Below are 25,504 nucleotides of genomic sequence, written 5' to 3' on the forward strand. Positions count from 1 at the left end.
GACAGCACAGCATGGGCAGTCTGGCTAACCCGAGGCCAGCCCAGCCCATCCTTTACCATCTCCCTGACCTTTTTCTCTGTCTCCCCTGAAAAGGAACAGTTCATTGAGCTGTGCAAGACGCTTTATAACATGTTCAGTGAGGACCCCATGGAGCAGGACTTGTACCATGCCATTGCCACGGTGGCGAGCCTCCTCCTCCGCATCGGCGAGGTGGGGAAGAAGTTTTCTGTGCAGCCGGGCAGGAAGCCCCAGGACAGTGCACCCGAGGAGGATGAGCTGCCCACCCCAGGCCCCCCGCAGGACCTGGCCCCAGAGCTTCAGCCTCCAGCTGCGGGTGACCCCCAGGCCAAAGCTGGGGGAGACACCCACCTTGGGAAAGCTTCCCAGGAGAGCCAAGTGGTGGGCGAAGGGGGCGGCGGCGAGGGGAGGGGCTCCCCCCCCCAGCTTCTGTCCGACGACGAAACCAAAGACGACATGTCCATGTCCTCCTACTCGGTGGTCAGCACAGGCTCCCTGCAGTGTGAGGACCTGGCCGACGACACGGTGCTGGTAGGCGGGGAGGCCCGAAGCCCCCCAGCCATTGCCCGCTGTGGGGGCACCGTGGACACCGACTGGTGCATTTCCTTCGAGCAGATCTTAGCCTCCATCCTGACGGAGTCTGTTCTGGTGAACTTCTTTGAGAAGAGGGTGGACATTGGACTCAAGATCAAGGACCAAAAGAAGGTGGAGAGACAGTTCAGCACCTCCAGTGACCTCGAACAGTCTGGACTTTCAGGCTGACGGGGACCTGGCTTGTCTCTCCTCCCCTCCTCCTCCTCCCTCCTGTTCTCTTTTCTCCTTAAGGACACACCCCTCCTGTTCTCCCCAGATGCAGTGAGTTGTAATCAAGGGGAAAACAAGGCTGAACAGCCACAGTTGGGCCCAGACAGAGGCTCCCAGCCCCTTCTTCCTGCCTGCCTGGTGGGACCCACCTTGGTCCCCATGTAGTGTCAGAGGCTGTCCGTCCTGGCCTGCTCACCCAGAGCCTCTGTGCCCCATGCTGTGGCCAGGCCACACCATGCCCTCCACCCCTGGGGAGGGTGGGGGTTCCCAAAGCTGTGTATTCGGTGGGGGGGGGGGGGGGGGGCTTTCCTGCCATTTGGCACCAGGCAGGAGGTCACATGTCTATTGGGCATCAAAGTGGTGGGAACTTCAAGGTACTCTCTAGGAGCTCCTGAGCCCGAGCCCCTGCTGAGGGACCCAGACAGAAAGTGTCTACCACACCAGGGCGAGTGCTGCACCGGCGTCACTCCGAATGCTCTTTTAGCACGTCAGCCTCACCATTAACCTTAAAAGCACATCCCTCAGGTCCTGATATATTTCCTTGTATTCATTTCAGTTGGCTGGAAATCACACTGTGCTCAATGCCTTAATAAATCCCTGAAAGAACTCAATACCATACTGTGTACAGAGCCTTCATGTAGCCTCAGCTACTGCTTGGGCTCCTGGCTTCTCAGGCAGGTGAGGGGCCAGGCCGTGTTCCAGAGGCTCTGGGCACTTAGACCCCCACAGGGATAGGGGTTCAAGGCTCCCAGGGAGATTGGGGACACAGAAGGTGTCTGACCTGGGCCAACAGGGTAAGCCCCGAGCTTCGTAGGTATAAGCAGCCTGAGTCCTGTGGGTGTAGGTGTGTGCACAGGCCTGGGCTGCAGCAAGCACTTGGGTTCAGGAAACTGTTGTGGGGCCACAGGTGACAGGCTGAGCCATGAGCATCTCCTAGCTTTGCAGCAAGAGCTGATCATCAGTGTCTAGCGTCTGCCCTCCCCTACACGGAACAGCTCTCCGTGGTTGTTTTGGTTTTTTGTAATAGTTTTATTGAGGCATAATTTGCATACCATAAAATTCACTTGTTTTCAAGTTCTAGTTCGATGATTTTTAGTAAATTTACAGAGTTGTGAACTATCATCACAATGCAATTTTAGAATATTTCCATCAGCCCAAAAAGACCCCTCCTACCCACGTGCAGCCAATCCCTGTTCCCACCCCCAGCTCCAAGCAACCACTAATCTACTTCCTATCTATAGCTTTTATGGCTGGTATTTTAAATAACAGTCTCTGTGATTTTACCTTGTTCACAGCTGCCGGGTCACACATCTCAATAAATGCAGCAAAACATCAAGGAAAATGAATAATTGTTTGCTTTCTTAACAAGAAAATGTCATTAATCAGTGTCATTTCCTTTCTTTTTTTTTTTTTTTATTTTTTTTTAACGTTTATTTATTTTTGAGACAAAGAGAGACAAAGCATGAATGGGGGAGGGTCAGAGAGAGAGACAGACACAGAATCTGAAACAGGCTCCAGGCTCTGAGCTGTCAGCACAGAGCCCGACACGGGGCTTGAACTCACGGACTGCGAGATCGTGACCTGAGCCGAAGTCGGACGCTTAACCGACTAAGCCACCCAGGCGCCCGATCCTTTCTACTATTTACACAAACAGGCCACATTGCCATAAAGAAATTTCAAAGGGCTTATACCAGAAAGACCGTGTTCTTGGCCATAATGAAATTAGGTAAAGATATACATAAAAATCCCACAAGGTTGGCAGTTTAAAGTATTAAATTTATTGTAATCAATTAGATTGAAATGAAATTTGGGTAAATGTTTTATATCATGTAGAAGTCTAAATGTGAGAATATACCAAAGAAATTAAACAGAAGACTATAAAACAAGAATCTAGCCCTATGATAAAAGAATATACAAAAATGTACAATAGTACTTTCGTCTATTATTCAACCTGTGATGATATTCAAAATATTTAACAACCAGAACAGTTAACACAAAATATATGAATACAAGTAAAGCTTTAAAAATATTTTTATCCTGTAAGTAAACACAATTGTGTAGTTTTTAAGGGCTTACCAAGTGATGTTGTACCAATCCAAGTCATTTTTTTAATTCCCAAGAAAATGAATTTTTTTAATGTTTATTTTTGAGAGAGAGTATGCAGGGGGAGGGGCAAAGAGCAAGGAGAGAATCCCAAGCAGATAGCTTAAAGCCCTACACAGAGCTCCATCTCAAAAACCATGAGATCATGACCTGAACCAAAACAAGAGTCAGACACTTAACTGAGCCACCCAAGGCGCCCCAAAATATATATGAGTTTTAAAGATTACATATTTATTACAGGAGGAAAACATACAGAAAAGTAGAAAAACAATTTTTCCTAGTTTTAAGATTATTCAGTATTTTTGTGTGTTTGTTTTTCAATGTTTATTTATTTGGAGACTGAGAGTGTGAGTGGAAGAGGGGCAGAGAGAGAATCCCAAGCAGTCAGCTTGAAGCCCACGCAGGGCTCCACCTCACCAACCGTGAAATCACGACCTGAGCCAAAATCAAGAGTCAGACACTCAACTGACTGAGCCACCCAGGCGCCCTGTGTTTTTTTCTCTTTTTCAAAGTTGAACCCGTACCATATATGAAATTTTTATTCTTTTTATTGAACATGAAACATTCTTTTCAGATACCTTCCGTTCTCAGCCACAATAACTCAAACGTGGGAATAAACAAAGACCACTCAAATGAGAACAGGAACTATTTATCTACAGTTTGTTGTAGAAAAGGAGTCAGCCGTCATCACTTGGCAGAGACTCAAAGGTAGAGGAGTGGGAAAACAAAGAAAGGCTTCAGGTGTGCTCTGATTAGAGGCTGTGGACAGGGAAGGGGAAGCTGGCTAACTAGAAAGAGTCTTTTTGTTGCTGTGAGGAGCATAATTGTCCTCAGGTTGGTCCAGAGATGAAAGGCAAAATGCAAAATATAGGGAAATTGGCAGTCATTGACCAAGTCCTGTCTGCTCTAGAGGTTGTAGATTTGTTTTAGAGGTTGGGGCGGGTTTGCTATAGAGGTGTTAATATGTGGTCTGGTCACAGTCCTTTTGTAAATTCAGCCTCTCAAACATAGTATTTGTAAGCAAATTTGGTTTTTTTCTAACATATGCTATTGTGCAAAAGTTGGATAATTTAAACAATTTCTTAAACAATTTTAAATCATATATAACCTTAAGCCCCCACCCCTGGAAATAAATAATACCTGGTTTTACCTAACTGAAGTTATGTACTCTTGTAACTTCTTTGCTTCCCATCGATACACACTGGCCAGCATTTCATGTCAAACTCAGATTTTCTGTAATGGACCTGCATGATGGTCCTTGCTGAGTTACCGTAAGCAACCATTCTTTAGCACATTTCCACTTTTTCTGTTATACGAGAGTGAACACTAATGCATAAATAATAAATCTGGGTGAGTCAGTTATTTTTTTAGTGTAGAGGTAACTGCCAGATCGTTTTCCATAAGTTTTTTTTATTTTACTCTTCTACCAGAATCCTGTTTTTCTCACTACATCCTTGTCAAGATTGGGTGTTATAATTTTAATAAGATGTTATCGACATGTGGAACGTCTCGACAGGCTGGCGTTAGGGTCCCAGCGCGGTTGGGACAGAAGGGGTGCGTCACTCGGCCCTTCTCCTTCACCTTCCAAAGCGGATCACAGCGGGGCTTTCTTGGGAGCTGCAGGAGGGTCTGGTTTCGTTTACAGCTGCCTCTCCTCTCTCCCTCTCCCGTAAGCGTGGGGCTGGTGAGCTGCGTGTTTTCGCGGTCCTCGGGGCTCAGGCTCAAAGGTTACCTGGCTGCCTCTGCCCAGAAGACCCGCAAACCCCAACCACGAGTCCCAGGGGTTGGGCCGGGGCGGAACTCCCATTCCCAGTCTGCGACTAGAAGCAGCAGAGGGAATGGTGAGGGCAATGGCCAGACCCCGAGCAGCGGCTGGAGGACTTGCCCTTGCAACTTCAATCCTCCCAGCGAGCCCAGCAGGCTAGAGAGGCCCGAAAGCCTGGTGAGGGCGGAGCTGGGGCCGACCGAAGCGCAAAGCGCATGCGCACGTGAGGCGAGACGAAGCGGTTGGGGGAGGTGTCTAGTGGGCCCTGAACGCGTGCGGGGGACGTAGTTCGGGCGGGCAGGAGGACAGGGCGCATGCGCAGCGGCGAGGGTAACCGCAATGGCGGCGCCTCAGCGGTTTCGGGTGCTGCGGTGCTATAGCTGCCGCCTCTTCCAGTCGCACCAGGTGGGGTGGGCACCGGCCTCCCCCTCTGTTGGGCGTAGGGACGGCGTGCGGGACTTGGCGGGGCCGCGGGGTGCCCGGCCTCCTTCCCGTACCTTGCCCTCAGGCGCGGGCGCCGTCTCCTGCAGTTGCTTGGGTCTCCTTGAGGCCCGGACACGTGATGATGACTGGCCTTGAGGACTGGGTTTTGATATCTCTTCATAACGTGGTTGTGGGCTTTGTTTTTTTAGTTTTTGTCATGGCTGTTGTAAAGGATTCGTAGGAACCAGGGGCAGTGGTTTCTGCCGAGGCGGCCTCGTAACTTACAGATAGTTGGGAAAGAGAGGTTGAGGATAGCCTCTTTTATGTAGAGCCTAGCTCCCAAAGTGGCTTCTTTCTTAATTTGAATACATGGGAGATGACAGTTTTTAAAACTGACACACGAACGGGCGTCCCCTGCTGCCACTGCTTGGCTGTGGCAGTGTCTCCATCCGCATGTTAAGGGACTCGCTGCCTTTCCCATAGTGTAAACAACTCGCGCATGAATATTTTTTTTTTTAATTTTTTTAATGTCTATTATTTTTGAGAGAGAGACAGAGACAGAGAGCAAGCAGGGGAGGGGCAGAGAGAGAGAGAGACACAGATTCGGAAGCAGGCTCCAGGCTCTGAGCTGCCAGCACAGAGCCCGATGCGGGCCCGAACTCACAGACCGCAAGATCATGACCTGAGCTGAAGTCGGATGCTTAACTGACTGAACCACCCAGGTGCCCCCGCATGAATATTTTAAACAGGATAATCGATACTTCTAAAACGTACTGCTTCCCAAACTTTCAAGATGCAATTTAGGGGATGTCATTTAACCTCTTTTTTCCTGGATAGCATTTGATCTTCCTGCTTGATGTCACCTAACACTGCTGTCAAGCAGGCGTATCTGCTTCTGATAGTCCTCTCTTACCTCTCGTTGTCTGCTAATCTGTGCCCTGAAAAAAGGATAACCTCAAACTTCTTCAAAATGTATGTTTGAAAGTCCGATGCTGAGTATGTAGTTGTAAGCTCGCTGGGACTGTAAGGGCTGTTTGAGGACTCAGGAATTGTTTTTACTTACTTCATTTTTTTGGACAGTGTTTTAGGAATTGATATTAAATAGAAATTTCCATTTTTTAAATTATTACACATGTATAATGTAGTACACACTTTCATGGTCGTTTTCAACGATGAAAAGTGATTTGAAACTAAAGGGGGGAAAGAGTTAACAGTTTAATTGCAGGTATGACAATTTCACACATCCCCTTTAATTTCAGACAACCTCTGGATTAGGTATTTTACCATTATTATTTTACAGAGATGAGAATACAGCAATCCAGAGAAACCAAGTGGTCTAATAAATGGCAGATGCAGAGCTATCTGCAGAGATCCTGTTAAACCATACTGTCTCTCTCCAGATCCCCCAGAGCTAGCCAGTTACCATGTGTCCTTCCAGACCTTTTTTTTTTTTTTAAGTGTATTTCTTATGTGCAGATGTACCCATAGAAAACATTCTTATGGTGTTTGAGGTTCAATACTGGAGAATTAAATGAATTGTAGGACATGCCCACATAAATTTGTACATGTGGCTTGTCCTCCTTAGAATCCTTTTGGGTGCTTCAAAAAAACCCAATGGTTTTTGTGTTAGGATCATACATCTATTAATTTTTATAAATCAACCCAGGCATGTTTTTTTTTTAATTTTTTTAATGTTTATTTATTTTTGAGACAGAGACAAAGCATGAACGGGGGAGGGTCAGAGAGAGAAGGAGACACAGAGTATGAAGCAGGCTCCAGGCTCAGCTGTCAGCACAGAGCCAGACATGGGGCTCAAAACTCACAGACCGTGAGATCATGACCTGAGTGGAAGTTGGAGGCTTAATCGACTGAGCCACCCAGGCACCCCCAGGCATGTTTTTTATGTTAAGCACACTACTCCGTTCCATTTTTTCAAACAACTTTGGTGCCTTTTGATAATATTTTCTTTGTTGTTGTTATAAATGGACTGTTCCGTTGCCTTTTCTAACTAGATAATTGCTTATATAAAGACTCTATTAACTTTTGAAGCTATATTAACTTTGTATTCATCCCCACCATCTTAGATTGTTTTTAGTGGTTTTTCATTTGGTTTTGAGTTTTCAGGTAAAAAAAAAAAAAATAAAATCTATAAATAATGATAATGTTTTCCTCATTTCCAGTTTTTGTACCTCTTATTTTTCTTTTCCAATTCAATTTGTAGAAAATAACAATGGTAAATAGTAGTGGGGATTCTTGGCTTGTTCTTGACTTTCATGGGAGAGCTGGTAGTGATTCTACAGTTTTAGAGTTGAATGTAAGGTATTTTATCCTGTTAAGAGAGACCCGATCTAGTTAGATTTATCAAGAATTGGAATTAAATGTTGTGGAATTATTTTTGAGAACCACAGGTAATAGAGATCTAACTAGACTGTTTGATATGGATAGCCAGTTTTCCCAGCACCACTTATTAAATAGTCTGTTTTATCCTCAGTCCGAAAATGCCACCTTTACAATGTACTAGCTTTTTATACATATATGTTGTTGGTTTGTTTTTACACTTTTACTCTTTTCCACTGGCCTTTTTATATCATTATTTTTGATTCAGTTCCACCTGTTTTAAATAATTATCTAAGCCAAATTTCTGAAATTCATTGTAGGAAAAGAAGAGTCTCAAGTGGACGTGCAAAGCTTGTGGAGAGAAGCAGTCATTTTTGCGGGTGAGTCCTGAGAAACGGTATCTAATACCCAGGCCAGAAAGCCGGTGGGCCCAGCCCTGCAGTAGCGTGTTTCTCATGGGGTCCCAGCATCCCAGTATTGGGACCAAGTTCACTAGATGCAGAGCCTCTGCTCCCTAAATTCCTGTTCCTTCAGGAAGTGAAATGGATGGAGCAGTGCATGGAAAGTTACCTTCATTTGTTTATTTGGTCAGCAAGTATTTATTGAGTACTTTCTGCCTGCAGGCACAGGAGAAACAAGGGAAGGCAAAAAGCTTTGTCCTTCTTGCCCTCACAGATCTGCTCATGTGGAAGAGGAAGAGAAACCGGTGCACACACACTGGCCATTTGAAACTAGATTGAGCACAATGCAGGGAAAATGCAGGAGCCTGTAAGAAGATGACCAGGCAGTCAGACCCACAACCGGTCGGGTGCATGTTGGTGCATGCAGGGTGTGGGCATGGGTGGGCTCAGGAAGGGGAGGCCATCAGGAGACCGAGACAGAGAGAATGAAAGCTCGGAGTAAAAGCTTATTTAGGCCATTGCCGTTCTCTTCAAGTGGATACCTATTTCTCCACCTCATCCTTTTTTGCTTTTTTTAATGTGTATGTTTGAGGGAGGAAGCACACATGAGAGAGAGCAAGAGCATGAGCACAAGCAAGGGAGGGGCAGAGAGAGAATCCCAAGAAGGCTTCATACAGTCAGTGTAGAGCCCGACACAGGGCTCAGTCTCAACTGTGAGATCATGACCTGAGCAGAAATCAAGAATCGGATGCTTAACCAACTGAACCACCCAGGTACCCCTCCATCTCATCTCTTTGATACCACACAGTGTCCTGCACCTTTTGCCTCTTTGAGCCCCTGTATACCTTCTCTGGCCCTTGATGCCACCTCTCCACCCTCAGCTCCTTGTTCTCCTTCAGCCATAAGGCCTTTTCTTTATGACCTTGAAACAATCCAGACGTGCTGCACTCTTAAGGCCTTTGTGCTCATTGTTGGAACTTTGCCTAGCTCTTCTCACTATCCCGATCAGATATTATATTTGAGTGTGTTTATGTGAGTATTGTTTATCTCCTGGAAGTTCCCTGAGAGCAGAAGCTTTGCCTGTTTTATACTGATACACCCTCTGCACATAGCACAGTACCTGGCACAGAGTAAGTGGTCGCTCAATAAATACTTGTTGAGTTGGTAAGTGACCAATCCCATGTTGTTTGGCATTTAGGTTGATCTTCATCTTCATTGGTAAGAACGATGCTTCAGTGAAGCTTCTTACAAAGAACCTCCTCCTTCACTAGACAAATTACTTCCTTAGGACAAATTCCTAGAAGTTTAAATTGCAGTTTCAAAGGATATCTTTTGACCAAGGCTCTTTTAGTTACAAATAATAGAATATTTCAGAATGGCCTCAGCAAAATAGAAAAAAAATGTCCTGGCAAAATAATGGGGTATCATGGGGAATTCAGGGGAGGGGTTTCACCCCTGACCCCTTGAAGAACCAGCCCCAAGAATTGAAAAGCTGCCAGCAATGTAGGCATCTTTTCCTCCCCTTCTCCCCATACCTGATTGTCCCCACATCCTCCTTCCCCTCTCCCTGCCTCCTCTCCTTCCCTTACTATCTCCCCAGATAGTTCACAGTAACACACTCCACCCACAGACCATGGACTCTCACTTCAAGCCAACTAGAATAGCTGAGTCCTAATTAATAAACTGGCAGAAGTGATATGATTGGCCCATTTGACCCAGATGTCCACTTTTGGTCCAGCCAGCTGGGATGGTAGAAGTGGGGCTGATCAGGTCATTGGTCAGCAGTACAGCTGCTGAGGCGCACTCCAAGATTGAGTCTCAGAAGGCAAGGGGCTGGCTCATGAGCTAGTGACTGCTGCTTGTTTTTGATGTCAGCACATACTTCTGAGTTCTCCTTGAGGAGGCTCTACCTTCTTCCCAGCACCTCAATGCATGTGCAGTGGTATATGGCTTATGGTAGACTAGGCCACCGTGACAGGACAACAAAATTGTGGTGGCCTAACACAGTAGAAGTTGTTTCTCTCGATGGGGTGCCTGGCTGGCTTAGTCAAAAGAGTGTGCAACTCTTGAACTCAGGGTCATGAATTCGAGCCCCATGTTGTATGTAGAGATTACTGAAAATAAATAAACTTTAAAAAAAGAAGTTATTTCTCTTGTTCTTGTAACAGACCTGAGAGGAATTGAGATCAGCAGGGCAGCCGTCCTTGGTGAGGTCATGCAGGGACCCAGGCTCCTTCTATCTTGAGGTTCTGTCACTCCCAGAGGCCTGTCTCCTGCTGCCTGGAGCCACTGAAGGGCAAGAGCACGAAGGAGCTACACAGGAGGCTTTGAGGGGCCAGGCCCGGAAGTGGCTCACATCCCACTAGAAAGAACCTAGTCTCAAGGCCACACCTAACTGCAAGGAAGACTAGAAAGTGTAGCCCAGTCTGTGGCCAGATAGGAGGAGAATGAATTTCAGTATTCAGCCAGTGGTCCCTGCCATGCTGGCAAGCGTCCTCCCTGCCACTTAACATCTTTTAAAGCTTTGCCATTCCATTCTGCAGTTCCTCTCCCATTCTTGCTTGAACTTACCCCAGCTGGGCTTTTATTCCCCACAGTCCAGTAAAATTGCTCATGTCAAAGTCATCAGGGATCTCCATTTGCTAAAAACAGTTGTGAGTTCTCACTCCTCCGGTGACTTGACCTATTGGTAGTGTCTGTCACTGAAAGTTTGTCACTGAAACATTGTCTTCACCTGGACTTCCAGTCATCCCACTCCTGGCTTTCCTGCTGTCTTTCTGGCTGTGTTTCTGTCCTCTTTGCTAGTTTTTTTCTAATCTCCCCAACTTCTAAATGTGAGAATGCTGTGGTGCTCAGTTTGTTGGCCTCTTCTCTAGTGACACTCCTTCGGTGGTCTGAGATGAGATCACCTGACAGTTCTGGAATGTCTATCTCAAGCCCCAGGCCTGCCCCTGCACCATCCATTCAGCTCTCTAATGGGTGTCCCAAACCCACCTTTCCAAACAGAAGGCCTCACCTTACCCCACCCACCTGCTCTCCCACAGTCCACCCTGTCTCTTACGGGCTAAGTCCCTTGTTAGTTGTTTGGGCTAAAAACATGGAAGTCCTCTCTGACTCCTTTTTTTTTTTTTTTTTTTTTTCTTAAACACTCTTCATCCAGTCCATCAATAGATTTTGTCAGCTCTACTTTCAGGATGTACCCAGAATGACCATTTGTTACTACAGTGGTCTGAGCCACATCAGTGTTTGCAGCAACCTCCTGCTAGCCCACCTGTGTCTGCCCTACAGTCTGCCCTTAGCACCATATCTGAAGGTCCTGCTAAAACATGTGCTAGGCGAGGTCACTCACCCCAGCCTTCCAAGTTAGAGCAAAACCCATGGTCCTACAGGCAGGGCCAAGTGTGCCTGGTACAAAACGAAATTGTGGGGCCCCTTGTTCAAAAGCAAAAAAAAAGCTGTTAAAAATACTAAAATATTAAGCTTTTCCTTTCCATCCTGGTCTCTCTTGATTTTTTATAATGTCTTTTATTTACTGTTGAATGTCTTCCTAAGTAAAGAAAAACTAACATTTTAAAATTATTTTATTATTATTATTTTATTTTTTTTATTTTTATGCAGCACCAGTTTAAAATGCAAAGAGCGTTTAGTCTAGGGGTACCTGGATGGCTCAATTGGTTTAAGCATCTGACCCTTGATCTCAGCTCACATCTTGATCTCAGGGTCTCATGAGTTCAGGCCCCACAGTGGGCTCCGTGCTGGTCATGAAGCCTACTTAAAAAAAAATAATAAGTGTTTAGTCTATATGTGGAATAATATAAGAACATTTACTATATATATGCAGAATCCTCAGAATTTCCCAATTTGTATTTTGGAGCTCATTCATGCCTATGTATTTCATTCTTACCAGAACAGTGGACATGCTGCACAAAACTAACTCTGCTCTTTATACTCATTGATACATTCTCCCCACACTCTCCCCCATCAGCTCACTGATTAGCATAAGGAAGGACTGAGAGGGAAAGGAACAAGGGTCTCCCTGCCTTGCCCTTTCCTTCCATGTAATGATTTTCAGTGATCAGCTGTTCCAGGCAAGTAACAGGAATAAAAAGATATGATAGGGTTCTTTGATTATTCATGTATTTTTAAAACATCCTTGCCTTCCTTCTGAATCTGAAGCAAGTTCTTGTTCCAGTGGAAAGCCTGCCCTCTCAGGCAGTGGGTGCTCCCCACATACTCAGGCATAGACAGCAAACACATAGCGTCTACACTCGGAGTCTCAGTGAACACTCCCACGTATTGTGAGTCCACTTTAATTCTGTGCTCCTGGGTCATTGAGCATGCTGTATGCAAATGGTGTGGCAAGGAACAATGGACTTGTGTAGTGTGTATATCTCCTCTGCTTATGGACGTGCTCCATTATCTTATCACACGTATTCAAAGATAAGGCTATTGAGCATTGGTGGTATAGTGGTGAGTATAGCTGCCTTCCAAAGATAAGGTTATTAACATTTTCAAATAAAAAAATTTTTTTAATGTTTTCAAGATGCCAGCCGCAGAACAGGTCTCGTTCCCATGAGGCTGACTTTGCCTGTAGTAGGGAATAATACACTCAGACCTCATCTCCTACCATCTTCCCCCGGACCACTCAGCTCTAGCCATGTGCCCTCCTTACTGTTCCTTCACAGGCTTGGGGTCTTTGCCCTCAAGTGTATTTCATTGCTTCTGCTGAATGCTTTCCCCCAGCTATCTATGTGGCTTATGCCTCATATCTTCCTATTTTGTGCCCAAATGTCACCTTAGTTATCTATTGCCTGAATGCCCTGTATAAAATAGTCTACTCTTTCCCCCACACTGCCCCATCCCCTTTCATCACCTTATTTTCCTTGGTGGTACTTCTCGTCATCTGATGGCCACGTAGTTGACTTATGCAGTCTCCTCACACTAGAATGTATGCTCCATGATGACTGATTTTTGTCCACTTCTGTACTGTATTGTCCTTAACTACTCCAGGGGACTGGCACATAATAGGTGTTCAGTAAATATTGTTAAACAAATGAGTGACTGCTAAGTGAAAAAAAAGTATTTCATCTTATTTTATGGTCCTTAGATTATCAGTGAAGTAGCATATTTTATGTTTACTGGTGGTTTGCATTACATATCTTCAATTTCTTATTCATGTTTATTAACCATTTTGTGTGGGGCCTGGGGCTGAGTTAGTCTTTGATGTGTAGAGTTCCAAGTGCTAGAAGGACAGTCAGACCAGAACTGTTAGTTCCTGAGACTGTTAGTTTGCAAATCAATTATTCCAGAAAAAGTGGTCAGTCATTAGAATTTCTGCATGGTACATTTGGGCCTTATAAAGTACAGCTTTCTTCTCCCTGAGGTACATCACTAATGGATCTGTTTCTCCGCATCCTATCAGCACTTTTTAAACTTAATATTTTTTTGTTTTTCAGACTTACGGCGAGGGTTCCGGTGCTGACTGTAGACGCCATGTCCAAAAATTAAATCTGCTGCAGGGACAGATTTCAGAGATGTCACTCAGGTACAGTTGTTTGAAAAGGGGACAGTTATCTTGTCCTGTGTTCATCTTGAGTGATTAGTGGAAGTTTTATATGGAGAAAGCTTTTTCTATATGGTGATTAGTTATCCTAACACTCTTCCAACTGAAAATAACTAAAATATGTCAGCTATGATATTTTAAATACACCAATGAGATGATGGAAGTAAATGAAATATCAGAAGTCAAAAATGAAGCAAAAGCCAAAATTCAGAGAGTAAGTACCTGGGCTGTTGAGGCATTTGAAGCCTAGTGTTCTGGAACTTTCATTTAGGTGATTGGGAGGGGTGCAAGAGACAAAGACAAGGCCTGTTCAGCATGGGAAGGTCAGTAGGAGACCACGACATAAAGCCGAGTCCCCAGGGCACCTGGGTGGCTCAGTCAGTTAAGCGTCCGACTCTTGATTTGGGCTCAGGTTATGATCTCCTGGTTCATGGGATTGAGCCCCACATCAAATTCTATGCTGACAGTGTGGAACCTGTTAGGGATTCTCTCTCTCCCTCACTTTCTCTGCCCCTCCCCCGCTTGTACATTCTCTCTCTCAAAATAAATAAATAAATTTTTTTTTTTAAAAAAGCTGAGTCCCCAAAAGACTACACCCTCCATGAATTAATTGAACTAGAAATGCACCCTCTTTGCAGCCTGCCTGTGTTGACCTTGGTGCTGGCCAAAGAGAGGAAATCTCTCTCCAGGGTATAATAAACACAAGAAATCTATCACATGGCTTTTCAGTCTTCTACATGCACTGTGTGAAAAGCCTCAAGCGGAGAATTTATTTTTGAATTGTCCAAGGAAGCAGAGGTAAATATAGCTCCTCTGGAGCATACATCTTCAGCCTAGACCTGAATGTTTAATATAGTTAATGAAATAAAAGAGAAGGTTGATAATGTAAGAAGCAAGGGACCTCAAGGCACCTGGCTGGTTCAGTTGGTGGTAGAGCATGTGACTCTTGACCTCGGGGTCATGAATTGGAGCCCCACGTTGGAGATTACAAAAAAAAGGCAAATGACTTTAGAAAATGACCAAGTACATTTGAAAAAGAACCAGAAAGAGTTTGTAGAAATTAAAAGTATAATCATTGAAATTAAAAATTCAGTGGACAGATTGAGCATTAAATGTAGCTGAAGAGAGAATCAGTGAAATGGAAGATAAATCTGAAGAAAGTATTCACAGTGCAACACAGAAAGATAAAAAGGTGGAAAATGTGAGTTGAGAAACATGGAAACTAAGGGAAGAGTTCGGCAAGAGGGAATTAAGAAAGCAGGGTAAAGGCAATATTTGAAGAGAAAAGACTAGAGCATTTTCTAGAATCAAAGACTTACATTCTTAGATTTAGGAAACAATAAATCTCAAACTGGAACAAGTCATTATTTTATTTGCAAACACCATGATTATGTATGTAGGAAATCCTGATGAAACTACACAAATGCTACTAGAGCTAATATTTTAGCAAGATCACAAGGATACAAAGTCAATGTACAAAATTAAATTATTTCTATATAAATGCTATGAACAATTGGAAAATGATTTTTTAAATCAAATACCATTTAGAACAGCATCAAAAATTAGATACTTAGGGATAAATATAACAAAAATGTGTCAGATCTGTTCAGTATAAACCATAAAACATTGCTAAGGAAATTAAAAGGTCTAAGTTAATGAAGAGTTCATGTTCATGGATTGGAAAATTCAATATCATGAAGATTTCAGTTTATCCTAAATTGGTTGGTAGAGACCACCTAATCCAAATCAAAATTCCAGTGGGGTTTTTTGTTTGTTTGTTTGTTTGTTTGTTTGGTAAAAATTGGCAAACTAATCCTAAAATTTATATAGAAATGCAAGTACCGGGGCGCCTGGGTGGCGCAGTCGGTTGAGCGTCTGACTTCAGCCAGGTCACAATCTCGCGGTCCGGGAGTTCGAGCCCCGCGTCAGGCTCTGGGCTGATGGCTCGGAGCCTGGAGCCTGCTTCCGATTCTGTGTCTCCCTCTCTCTCTGCCCCTCCCCCGTTCATGCTCTGTCTCTCTCTGTCCCAAAAATAAATAAACATTGAAAAAAAAAAATAAAAAAAAGAAATGCAAGTACCTAGAATTACCAAAACAATTCTGATAAGAACAAAGCTGGAGGATTTCTACTGCCTAATTTCAAGGTCTACTATGATGCTGCAGTGACTGAGTGCAATATCTGTATGTGGACATACAGAAGGTTAATGGATAAACACATTGAGGTATGTTCATGCAGTGGCATGCTACAACAGAAACAACATGGGCAAATCTCAAAAACATTGCTAAGTGAGAGAAGCCGACACAAGAGACTACCTGCTGAATGGATCAGTGTGGTTTTCTAGGGGAGAGAATTGCCTGCCAAGACAGGTATGAGAACTTTTGGGGGTGATGAGAATTTTCCATATCTTGTCCATTATATCTCAATGAAAAATGTTTTTGCTGTATCTTGATTGGGGTGATAGTTTCAAAGATCTAATTTATCAAAGCTCATCTGTACACTTGAGTTTTAGTGTATGTTATACCTCAAGTTAATTTTTAAGGTTAAAAAAAATTAAATGACCCTTAGATGATGACAACAACATAATGAAATTAGGGAACACGGAAGACAAAGGGGAGAGCTGAAGAGTAGGTGGAGAGAAGAGAGATCTCCTACAAAGGAACATCAGACACCCGACTTGTCAGTGGTAACGTCAGAAACAAGAACACAGACTGGTATCCTCAGACTGTTGAGAGATGTCCTTTATTGATGGAGTTGAGTTCCTGAATCAGAAAGGTGAGCAGACTTCTAGCCAGTGGGTGCTAGGCCACTGCTCTGGTGAACACTGGATTATCAGCCATGTGGCAGGGTAGGTGTTTCACATGCATGATCTAATTTCCTCATCATAATCACCCTGTGAGGATTATTGGCTTCTGCGTACAGATGAACAGAATCAAGTACAGACGCCCACATTTGGCAGAGTTGGCAGTTCGCATAGCTCACCAGGGAGAGTGCCCTCCTGATTGTGTGATGTAACCACCCTGTGTGATATGGGTGGGGCTGGCCTTGTGCTAACCTCCAGCCCTTGCATGGTAAGTATTTACCCGCCCCTCAGTCCCATTAGAGACCACAGAGGCTCTGGCTCCCCACTCTTCTTTATGTGGTGGAAGAGCCCTGATCCTCTTCCCTGTGCTGTTCCCTCCCTGTGACACACACAGTGCCTCTCCTGTCTAGTAAGGGTTGAGGTATGACTAGAAAGACTTATATAACCCTATGCAGTAGAGACCTCTCCATTGCTGATGGGAGGGACTCTGTGGTACAGGAGTTCAGCTGACATTACTCTCCGTGTTCCAGGCCCTCAGCCAGGCATGTGCACACACTTTGTCACGTTTGTCTTCACAGTCACCCATGCAGTATTGTCTTTTGTGGATGAGGGAAGCGGGGTAAAATGATGAACCCAAAGTCACACTGACAATGACCGCCAGTCATTGGCAAAGACAGGATGCAAACTCTGGTCTCTCCAGCTTTAGAGTCTGCCCTGTGTCACCTTTCCTGTTGTTGGTGCCTCTGCCCAGGCCTCCTGAACTAGATCAGAACAACAGAAATAAGATCCTAAGATCCCCTAGAACAGCCTTTGATGGCTGTTGTCAAGTATTTATGTCCTGCTGTTCTCCTCTCCTTGCCCTTCGTCTTCCTGGTCATTTTACTAAGGACACATGTACAATCTTTCACTAAGGTCTCTGGAAGAACCTGTAAATATTGACGAAGAGGACAATGCAGAGCCTCAGCAGGCTGAGCATGTGAGTTCACAGGTAAGCCAGCAGCTCTGTCTCTGTGTCACAGAGGGGGTTCCATTTATTCATCTGTTGATCTTTTGTTCAACAGTGCTATCAACAACGGGCACTTGGCTTAAATCTACTGGAAACACAACAAAGAGTAAACCTATCCCTTTTGTACCAGTAATGTGTGTACCAGTAATTATGGTACTCTGAACGGGGCCTTGTCTTTGGCTGGGAGAACTCCTCTGAAATTAGCTTGAACTTTACCTCCCCGTGTTTCTCCCCTTGTCCCGCAGTGCTCTGGGCACACCTCTGACAGGGAAAAGGTGCTATTGTACAGTACCTGGCTTTCACATTTCCTTTCTCCAGACTGGGCCTCCCAGCAGGGCTCACATCCAGCTTTCTGTCCCAGTGCCTAGGAAAGTAGGTGCTCAGACAGTGTTGGCTGGGCAGTGTGTGTAAGAGCTTGAGTGAATGAGGAAGTGATGCCATTGGTACATCCAAGGTGCTGTGGGTACCCAGTGCTGTGTCCTTCTGGGGACAGGGTTAGTGGGAACAGCTGCCAGGGGCCCCCTGCTCACCTGAGGACAGAGCCTGCCTCCACTCACAGAATCACGTTGGCAATGTCAGTTGCTTGGCAATGTCGCTCGCTTTTCCTGTTTTTATTATAAACAAGAGCCCTGCTCCTAAGTACATCACCTTAACCCAGAAGCTCTCACATACTTGGTTCTATACTTCCAATTCTGTCCACTTAGGGACTTAATTTTACATCATTGTTATTACAAGAAATGCTAGTTTGCACCCTGGAGTCTTCACTTATGTTGTTCTTGTGTCGCAGTAGAGTTTTCAGTGATGTCCAGTATTTACGGAATATAGTGGATGTAACCAGTGTTTGTTCCATGATGACCGGGCATGTAGATTATTTCCAGATTTTTGCTATAATACATATTTGCTGTGGTTCATATCACTTTGATGAGCATCTTTGTGCCTTTGTCTTCATTTGGAACCCCTAGGTCAGGGAGCATGGACATTTGTAAATTTCCTTGATGAGCTGTGCCCTGTATCTTTCCCCTGGCCTGTGCCAGTGTGCACAGTCCCCAGTGGTGCCTCAGGACACCCATCTCCCCATTACCTTCCAGCGAAATACCTTTCCTGGTGACAAGGGAGATGTGGGTCCTGAGAATAAACTTACTTCCCAATCCTGTAGGAAAAACCTCAGTCCTCAGAGAACCGCTGGCTGAAGTATCTGGAAGGAGACTCAGAAGAACAGGGGATGGAAGGAGGAGGAGTGTGTTTCAAGACACAGCCCTTGTCCAGGACAGAGAAGACGGACCCTCCCTTTAACACAGGCCTGCCTAGAAAAAGGTGCCAAGCTAGTCACTAATCCAGCCATCGCCCCATACCCACAGTGACTCACAGATGGCGGGGAGCGATGGGCAACCTCTAGCAGCCAGCAGCATGGGGGAAGTCTGAGTGGCGATGGCCAGCAGCTAGCTTCACCAGGCCCTCCTTGGCCTCGCCAGGTGCCAGATGCTGCCGCACAGAGGTGAGAGGTGCGGGGTGCCAATATGAGCACCTTTTATGGTGCTCACTTAATTGTGACTGTACTGATCCCCAGAAGAATTGACAAAGTGAAGTGTGGCCAGAGTGGCTTACAGGCCTGGGAGCTTATAACCTACAGCAGGAAAGACCTGACCTCTTACAGGTGTCTTCTCCTGTAGGCATACTCTGTGTTTCTGCAATTCTTCTGAGACACTGCCTTATCTAGATCCACGGTGGCTCCCATAGGGCGAGTGATTTATTGGAAGGTAGATTCCAATTCAATTTAAGAACTTTCTAGCAACTACGAGCTATGGAGCAGAAATGGACAGCCTTGCATGTTGTTGGGCAGCCTGTTATTGGCAGTGGAGGAGAAGCAGAGAAGCCACCTTGGAAGCTGTATGGGAGGACAATTGCCTGTGCTAGAGGTCACACCTGGTGACCACCAAGTCAGGATCAGGACCTTGTGAGGTGATAGGACTAGATTCTTGACAGAACTTTATCTCCACCAGGAAATGGATCCAGAGCACAGACCGTCCTCCACACAGCCCTGATGTCTGGAACCCGAGTGACTCTGAGATTCCCTTGGAGCCTCAGAAGGTCAGTGAATGAGGACAGTGTTTCTCTTCTGGTCCTAGTAACTACTGAACACACTATAGAATTTTTTTTTTTTTAATGTTTATTCAATTTTGAGAGAGAGGGAGACACAATTTGAAGCAGGCTCCAGGGTTTGAGCTGTCAGCACAGAGCCCAACAAGGGGCTTGAACTCACAAACTGTGAGATCATGACCTGACCTGAAGTTGGATGCTTACCCTTGAGGTATCCAGGCGCCCGAACCACACATAGAATTTTTTAACACCCAAGTGTTTTGTCTGCTTTGACTTAAGCCAACTCCTTTCTCTGGCTTGTACCATTTCCCTGCCGTATTCAATCTCTCAGTGATGTGAGCTCCTAGTCAAAAGGACAGCTTGATCAACGAAGGTTAGCCACTAGGGCTTTTCTGAGTCAGGAATTTTCTCTTCCTTCTACATGCAGTGGAGGGTCTTTGTCAGACTAGCCAACATGGGATCTGCCCTGGATTTCTAAGGAATTGTTCCCATCCTCACCTTCAGTTACCCAAGTGTGTTCTTTTGCACTGAGACACTGTCTTCCCCTAGGTTCTGCTCTTGTTCTTTTTAATTATTGGAGTATAGTTGACATACAGTTATATTGATGTACAACAGAGTGATTTAGCAGTTCAATACATGAATCAGTGCTCACCATGATAAATATAGTCATTGTCACCATACATTATTACAGTATGATATTTCCTATGCTGTTTTTCATCTCTATGACTTACTTATTTTATCACTGGAAGTTTGTATCTTTTCATCCCCTTCATTTATTTTGCCCATCTCCTCATCCCCTTCCGCTTGGGCAACCACCAGTCCTCTGTATTTATGAATTCGTTTTTATGGCTGAGTAATATTCCATTATATAGATATATACCACATCTTTATCTACTCATCTATCATCAATGGGTACTTGGGCTGTTTCCATATCTTGGCTGTTATAAATAATGTTGCAGTAAACATAAGGGCGCATATATCTTTTTGAATTGGTGTTTTTGCTTTCTTTGGGTAAATACCCAGTAATGAAATTACTGGATCATATGGTATTTCTATTTTTAATTTTTTGAGGAAATTCCATATAGCTTTCTACTGTGGTTACACCAGTTTATATTCCCACCAACAGTGCACTAGGGTTCCCTTTTCTCCATGTCTTCCCCAATACTTGTTATTTCTTGTCTTTTTGATAATACCCATTCTGACAGGTGTGAGATAATATTTCATTGTGGTTTTGATTTGCATTTCCCTGATAATTAGCAATGTTGAGCATCTTTTCATGTGTCTGTTGGCCATCTGTATGTCTTCTTTGGAAAAGTGTCTATTTGGGCCCTTTGCCCATTTTTTAATTGGATTATTTGGGTTTTTGGTGTTGAGTTGTATTATAAGTTCTTTATATTTTAAGGATATTAACCCCTTTTCAGATATGTTATTTGCAAATATCTTCTTCCATTCAGTACACATTACCTTTTCATTTTGTTAATGGCTTTCTTCACTATGCAAAAGCTTTTTGTTTTTATGTGCTCCCAGTATTTTATTTTTGCTTTTGTTTCCCTTGCCTGAGGAGTCATAGCCATAAATATGTTGTTAAGGCCATTGTTCAAGAGCTTATTGTATATATTGTCTTTTAAGAGTTTTATGGTTTCAGATCTCACATTTAGGTCTTTAACCCCCTTTCTTTTTTTTGAAAGTTGTTTTTTTTAAGTTTATTTATTTTGAGAGAGAGAGAGAGAGAGCTTGTGCATGAGTATGTGAGTGGGGCAGGGGCAAAGAGGGAAAGAGAGAATCCCAAGTAGGCCCCGTGCTGTCAGCACAGAGTCCGACGCGGGGCTCAAACTCATGAACCGTGAGATCGTGACTTGAGCCGAAATTAAGAGTTGGACACTTAACCGACTGAGCCACCCAGGTGTGCCTAGAAGATATTTAATCCATTTTGAGTTTATTTTTTTGTACAGTGTAAAAAAAATGGTCTAGTTTTCCCACCACCTTTCATTGAAGAGGCTGTCTTTTCCCCCACTGTACATTCTTCCCTTCTTTGTCCTTGATTAACTGACCATATAATCGTGGGTTTATTTCTGGATTTTCTATTCTGTTCCACTGATCTGTGTGTCCATTTTTTATGCCGATAAGTTTTGATTGCTATACCTTTGTAGTATATTTTGAAATCTGTGATTGTTACACCTCCAGCTTTGTTTTTCTTTCTCAAGTTTGCTTTTGCTACTCAGGGTCTTTTGGATTCCATACACATTTAAGGATTGTTTGTTCTAGTTCTGTGAAAAATGGTATTTTCATGTGGATTGCATTGAATTTCATAGATTGCATAGGGTAGTATGGGACAGTATTAATCCTTCTAATCCATGAGCGTGGTTTATCTTTCCATTTGTTTGTGTCATCTTCAGTTGCTTTCATCAGTGTCGTACAGTTTTCAGAATATAGGTCTTCTACGTCTTTGGTTAAATTTATTCCGAGGTATTTTATTCTTTTTGATACAGTCATAAATGGGGTTGTTTTCTTAATTTCTATTATTAGCATATAGAATTCTCTTATTAGTGTATATTAGTGTATAGAATTTCTCTTTCTCTTTTGTTATTAATGTATACAAACACAAGAGATTTCTGCAACTTCACTGAATTCATTTATTCTAATAGTTCCTAGGTGGAGTCTTTAGAGTGTTCTATATGGAGTATCATGTCATCTGCAAATAGTGAGTTTTACTTCTTCCTTACCAGTTTGGATGCCTTTTATTTCTTTTTCTTGTCTGATTGCTATGGTAGGACTTCCAGTACTCTGCTGAATGAAAGTAGTGAACGTGGATATCCTTGTCTTGTTCCTGAGATCTTAGAGGAAAAGCTTTCACTTTTGCACCATTTAGTATGGTATTAACTGTGGGCTTGACATATATGGCCTTTATTATGTTGAAGTGTGTTTCCTCTAAACCCGTTTTATTGAGAGTTTTTACCATGAATGGATATTGTACCTTGTCAGATGCTTTTCCTGCATCTTATTGGGATGAACAATTGGTTGTTATCCTTCTCTTGTTGATACCATGTATCACATTAACTAATATGTGAACATTGAATCACCCTGATGTACCTGGAATAAATCCTACTTGATCATGGCGAATGATGATCCTTTTAACATATTGCTGAAATTGGCTTACTAAGATTTTTTTGATTTTTGCATCTGTATTCATCAGGGATTTTGGTCCATAATTTTCTTTTCTTGCAGTGCCTTTGTCTGGTTTTGGTATCAGCATAATGCTGATACAATGCTCATATAATGAATGTACAAGTTTTCTTTACTCTTCTGTTTTTTGGAATAGTGTGAAGAGAATAGGTATTAACTCTTTAAATGTTTGCCAGAATTCAAGACTACCAGGGACGGCTGGGAGCAGAGCACACGGTGCTAGCACAGTGTGTGGAGACAGAACTGGCTCCTACACGCATCCCGTTATCCTGGCTGGGGGAGGGCAAGTGAAATGGTGCCCACTAGCACTTTTGTTCCAGAAGAGAGCTCCTACAGATCCCTGCCCCTCCAGCATATATCCTAAAATTAGTTAACTAAGATCTTCACATATATACCCAAGGTGCTTTTCAAACTACTGTTTCTGTGCTGTGTTGGGCACAGTTATTTATCGTGTTGGCTCTTTACGGACAGGGACTTGGTTTCCTATCACCCTCCAGCTCTCTTAGTGTTAAGCTCCAGATTTACAAAGCCAGATGTTATATAGGGACTGGTCTTCCCAGTGCAGGTCCCTGAGGCCAGGGGTGCCTCGTGTGGGGTCTGACCCCTCCCATTTGTGGCCAGTCACTCCAAGGGTTTGGTCCTTGACTGCCCTCATCTCTGCCCCTCCTACCCTTCCCAATATTATCTTGTTACAACTAGCTGTGCAAAGTCTGTCCTGCCATGCTTCACATCATTTTGAGTTAGGATACATGTAGTTGTTGCCCCCATATGTCCATGGTACGAGGTAAGCTTAAAATCCTCCTACCCAGCCCCACCACCCTCCCCACACTTCTGCTCGTCCTTGGTGTTTTATTTTTATTTTTTTATTTTTATTTTTTTTATTTTTCAACGTTTTTTATTTATTTTTGGGACAGAGAGAGACAGAGCATGAACGGGGGAGGGGCAGAGAGAGAGGGAGACACAGAATCGGAAACAGGCTCCAGGCTCCGAGCCATCAGCCCAGAGCCTGACGCGGGGCTCGAACTCACGGACCGCGAGATCGTGACCTGGCTGAAGTCGGACGCTTAACCGACTGCGCCACCCAGGCGCCCCTCGTTCTTGGTGTTTTAAATCTTCCCAACCCCACTGCACTCAGACTTTGCTTTCTTCTGTCACCGGAGCCACAGGCACTAAGGCAGAAGTCTCTGCTGGGCCTCAGTCACTGCATCCCCGCAACATAGGCCAAGGTCAGCCTGGCCAGCCTCACACAGTAGGGCAAAGGCCAAACTTTGATGTGGCCACTGACTAGCTATGTGGCCCTGAATCTCGAAGTCCTAGAATAATGAGTTATTGATCTGCTGGTCCCTCAAACATTTTAACTACATTGTCACGTGGGATGCCCACACAGGCATGTTTGGTTTTGCAGGTGAGGAACTAAGGCTGCACAATAACGTGGTCCCAGCAAGTCAGGGGCAGGGCCAATGGTGATCTTCGGCTGTTACAACCGACCACAAGCCTCTTCCACACTGCCCTCGGGTAGTGATGCAGGGTCCTGCCTGTTCCTACTCTCAGATGCCTTTATAGGCCGTCAAACCCTGGTTCCAGTGTGCACTTGGCTCCTGAGGGAAGAGAGGCCAGGCCCCATGCTGTGCTCACCTCCTGGGGTCTTCTGTGCAGCCACTCCCCACCCCACCCCACCCCCACCGGCTTCAAACCTTCCCCCGCGGTTCCAGAGAGACCTTCCCATCTGTTTGACAGTGAGCAGACAGGACAGCTCTTCCCCGCTTTCTAGATGGTCTCATGGGCCTTTCCTGCTGACCCCTCCTCTCAGGCACCCTCTCACCTGATTCTAAGTTTCCATGGGAATACTCTTTTCTGGAAAGCCTGGTCATAGAATTTGGCAGAGGATTTGAGGTGAGGGCATTTATTTGCCCTGCTTTGCCAAACCACAGAATGAAAGCAGGTCTCTAGCCTGCCAGCACAAGAACTAGCAAGTAGGCAGAACAGAGTGAAAAGTGGGAGAACCCTGAGGCAGAGGACACAGCAATGCAGGCACAGGGACCCTTCTCTCCCATCCCTGGGTCCTGCTGGGCCACTGGCACTTGTTCTGAATGGCGGACCTGATCATCTTCTCTCCTTTCCATTGCAGGACCACACTGGCTTGATGGGGAAGGTCAAAGACAAAAGCAGTCACAAGGACCGGGGCACCAGGGAGCTTTTTGTTCCTCAGGGGGATCCTCCACAACCTGCCCACCATGTCAGGACCATGCCTTCCAAGTGGGAACAATTCCTTCAGCCACCTGGAAACAGCCAATGTGTGGACATGGAGCCCCCAGTTCCTTTGAATAGAGACCCTAGGCCAGCCGAGGTGGCACTGACTGAGCAGGGGACCCTTAGGGCCCAGACCCCAAGGGAGAGGTACGTCAGCAGGCCCCACGATGCACCCGAGCTTCTCTGGCTCACACACACGCTCACATCCAGCTCCCAGAGCCCCTGCGTAAAGACCACCAAACAGCCATGGGACACCAATCCTCTGGCAAAGAGTGGGTCCTTAGCCACAGGGGCACAAGAGCCCCCACTTGTGCAACTGTGTGACCTCTTTAAAACTGGGGAGGACTTTGAGGACCACTTGTGAACTGAAACTAGAATTTTACTAACAGACATATTTGTTGTATGAGCAAGTTAGACCTCTTGGCCACTGGAAAGGGGGCTCCCCAAGTAGCTTTTAAATGGTTCCCATAAATAGGGGTGCCTGGCTGGCTCAGTTGGAAGAGTGTGTGACTTGAACTCATCCTGAGATAAAGTTTCACATTGGGTGTAGATTTTTTTTTTTTAAAAGTTCCCATAAGTGATCCCCAGTCCTGTCAAGAAAGACACACTACAGGGCACTGGGTGGCTCAGATGGTTGAGCGTCTCCTCTGGCTCTTTAGTTCAAGCCCCACGTTGGGCTTTGTGCTGTCAGTGCGAAGCCTAGTTTGGCTCCTCTGCCCCCTCTCCTGTCCCTCCCCCTGCTCACACAGGTGTG

At 44.8% G+C, this 25,504-nt stretch overlaps 2 protein-coding genes across 4 annotated transcripts in view; both read left to right on the forward strand.

Annotated features, from left to right (window-relative positions):
* TBC1D9B (TBC1 domain family member 9B) overlaps nucleotides 1-2,168 on the forward strand; it is a 47,403-nt gene extending 45,235 nt beyond the window's left edge. Inside the window, exon 21 of the mRNA XM_047865565.1 lies at nucleotides 94-2,168. Coding sequence (XP_047721521.1) covers nucleotides 94-780 — 687 coding nt within the window. The 3' untranslated portion in view covers nucleotides 781-2,168. The remainder of the gene's footprint in view (nucleotides 1-93) is intronic.
* A 2,788-nt stretch (nucleotides 2,169-4,956) lies between these two features.
* MRNIP (MRN complex interacting protein) lies at nucleotides 4,957-25,501 on the forward strand. 3 transcript variants are annotated; one of them, XM_047865632.1, is made up of 7 exons: nucleotides 4,957-5,095; nucleotides 7,771-7,830; nucleotides 13,308-13,396; nucleotides 17,127-17,202; nucleotides 18,377-18,534; nucleotides 19,221-19,308; nucleotides 24,629-25,501. In XM_047865632.1, exons 1-7 carry the CDS (start codon nucleotides 5,030-5,032, stop codon nucleotides 25,112-25,114), a joined length of 1,023 nt encoding a protein of 340 aa, XP_047721588.1. In that variant the 5' UTR covers nucleotides 4,957-5,029; the 3' UTR covers nucleotides 25,115-25,501. The 3 variants fall into 3 exon arrangements, with proteins under 3 accessions (XP_047721588.1, XP_047721596.1, XP_047721601.1); XM_047865640.1 differs by lacking the exon at nucleotides 4,957-5,095 and adding an exon at nucleotides 5,793-5,835 and having other exon boundaries at nucleotides 15,980-17,202; XM_047865645.1 differs by lacking the exon at nucleotides 4,957-5,095 and adding an exon at nucleotides 5,793-5,835 and having other exon boundaries at nucleotides 16,007-17,202.
* Nucleotides 25,502-25,504: the final 3 nt, after the last annotated feature.

This window comes from Prionailurus viverrinus, chromosome A1 (assembly GCF_022837055.1).
Source record: "Prionailurus viverrinus isolate Anna chromosome A1, UM_Priviv_1.0, whole genome shotgun sequence".
Lineage (NCBI taxonomy): Eukaryota > Metazoa > Chordata > Mammalia > Carnivora > Felidae > Prionailurus > Prionailurus viverrinus.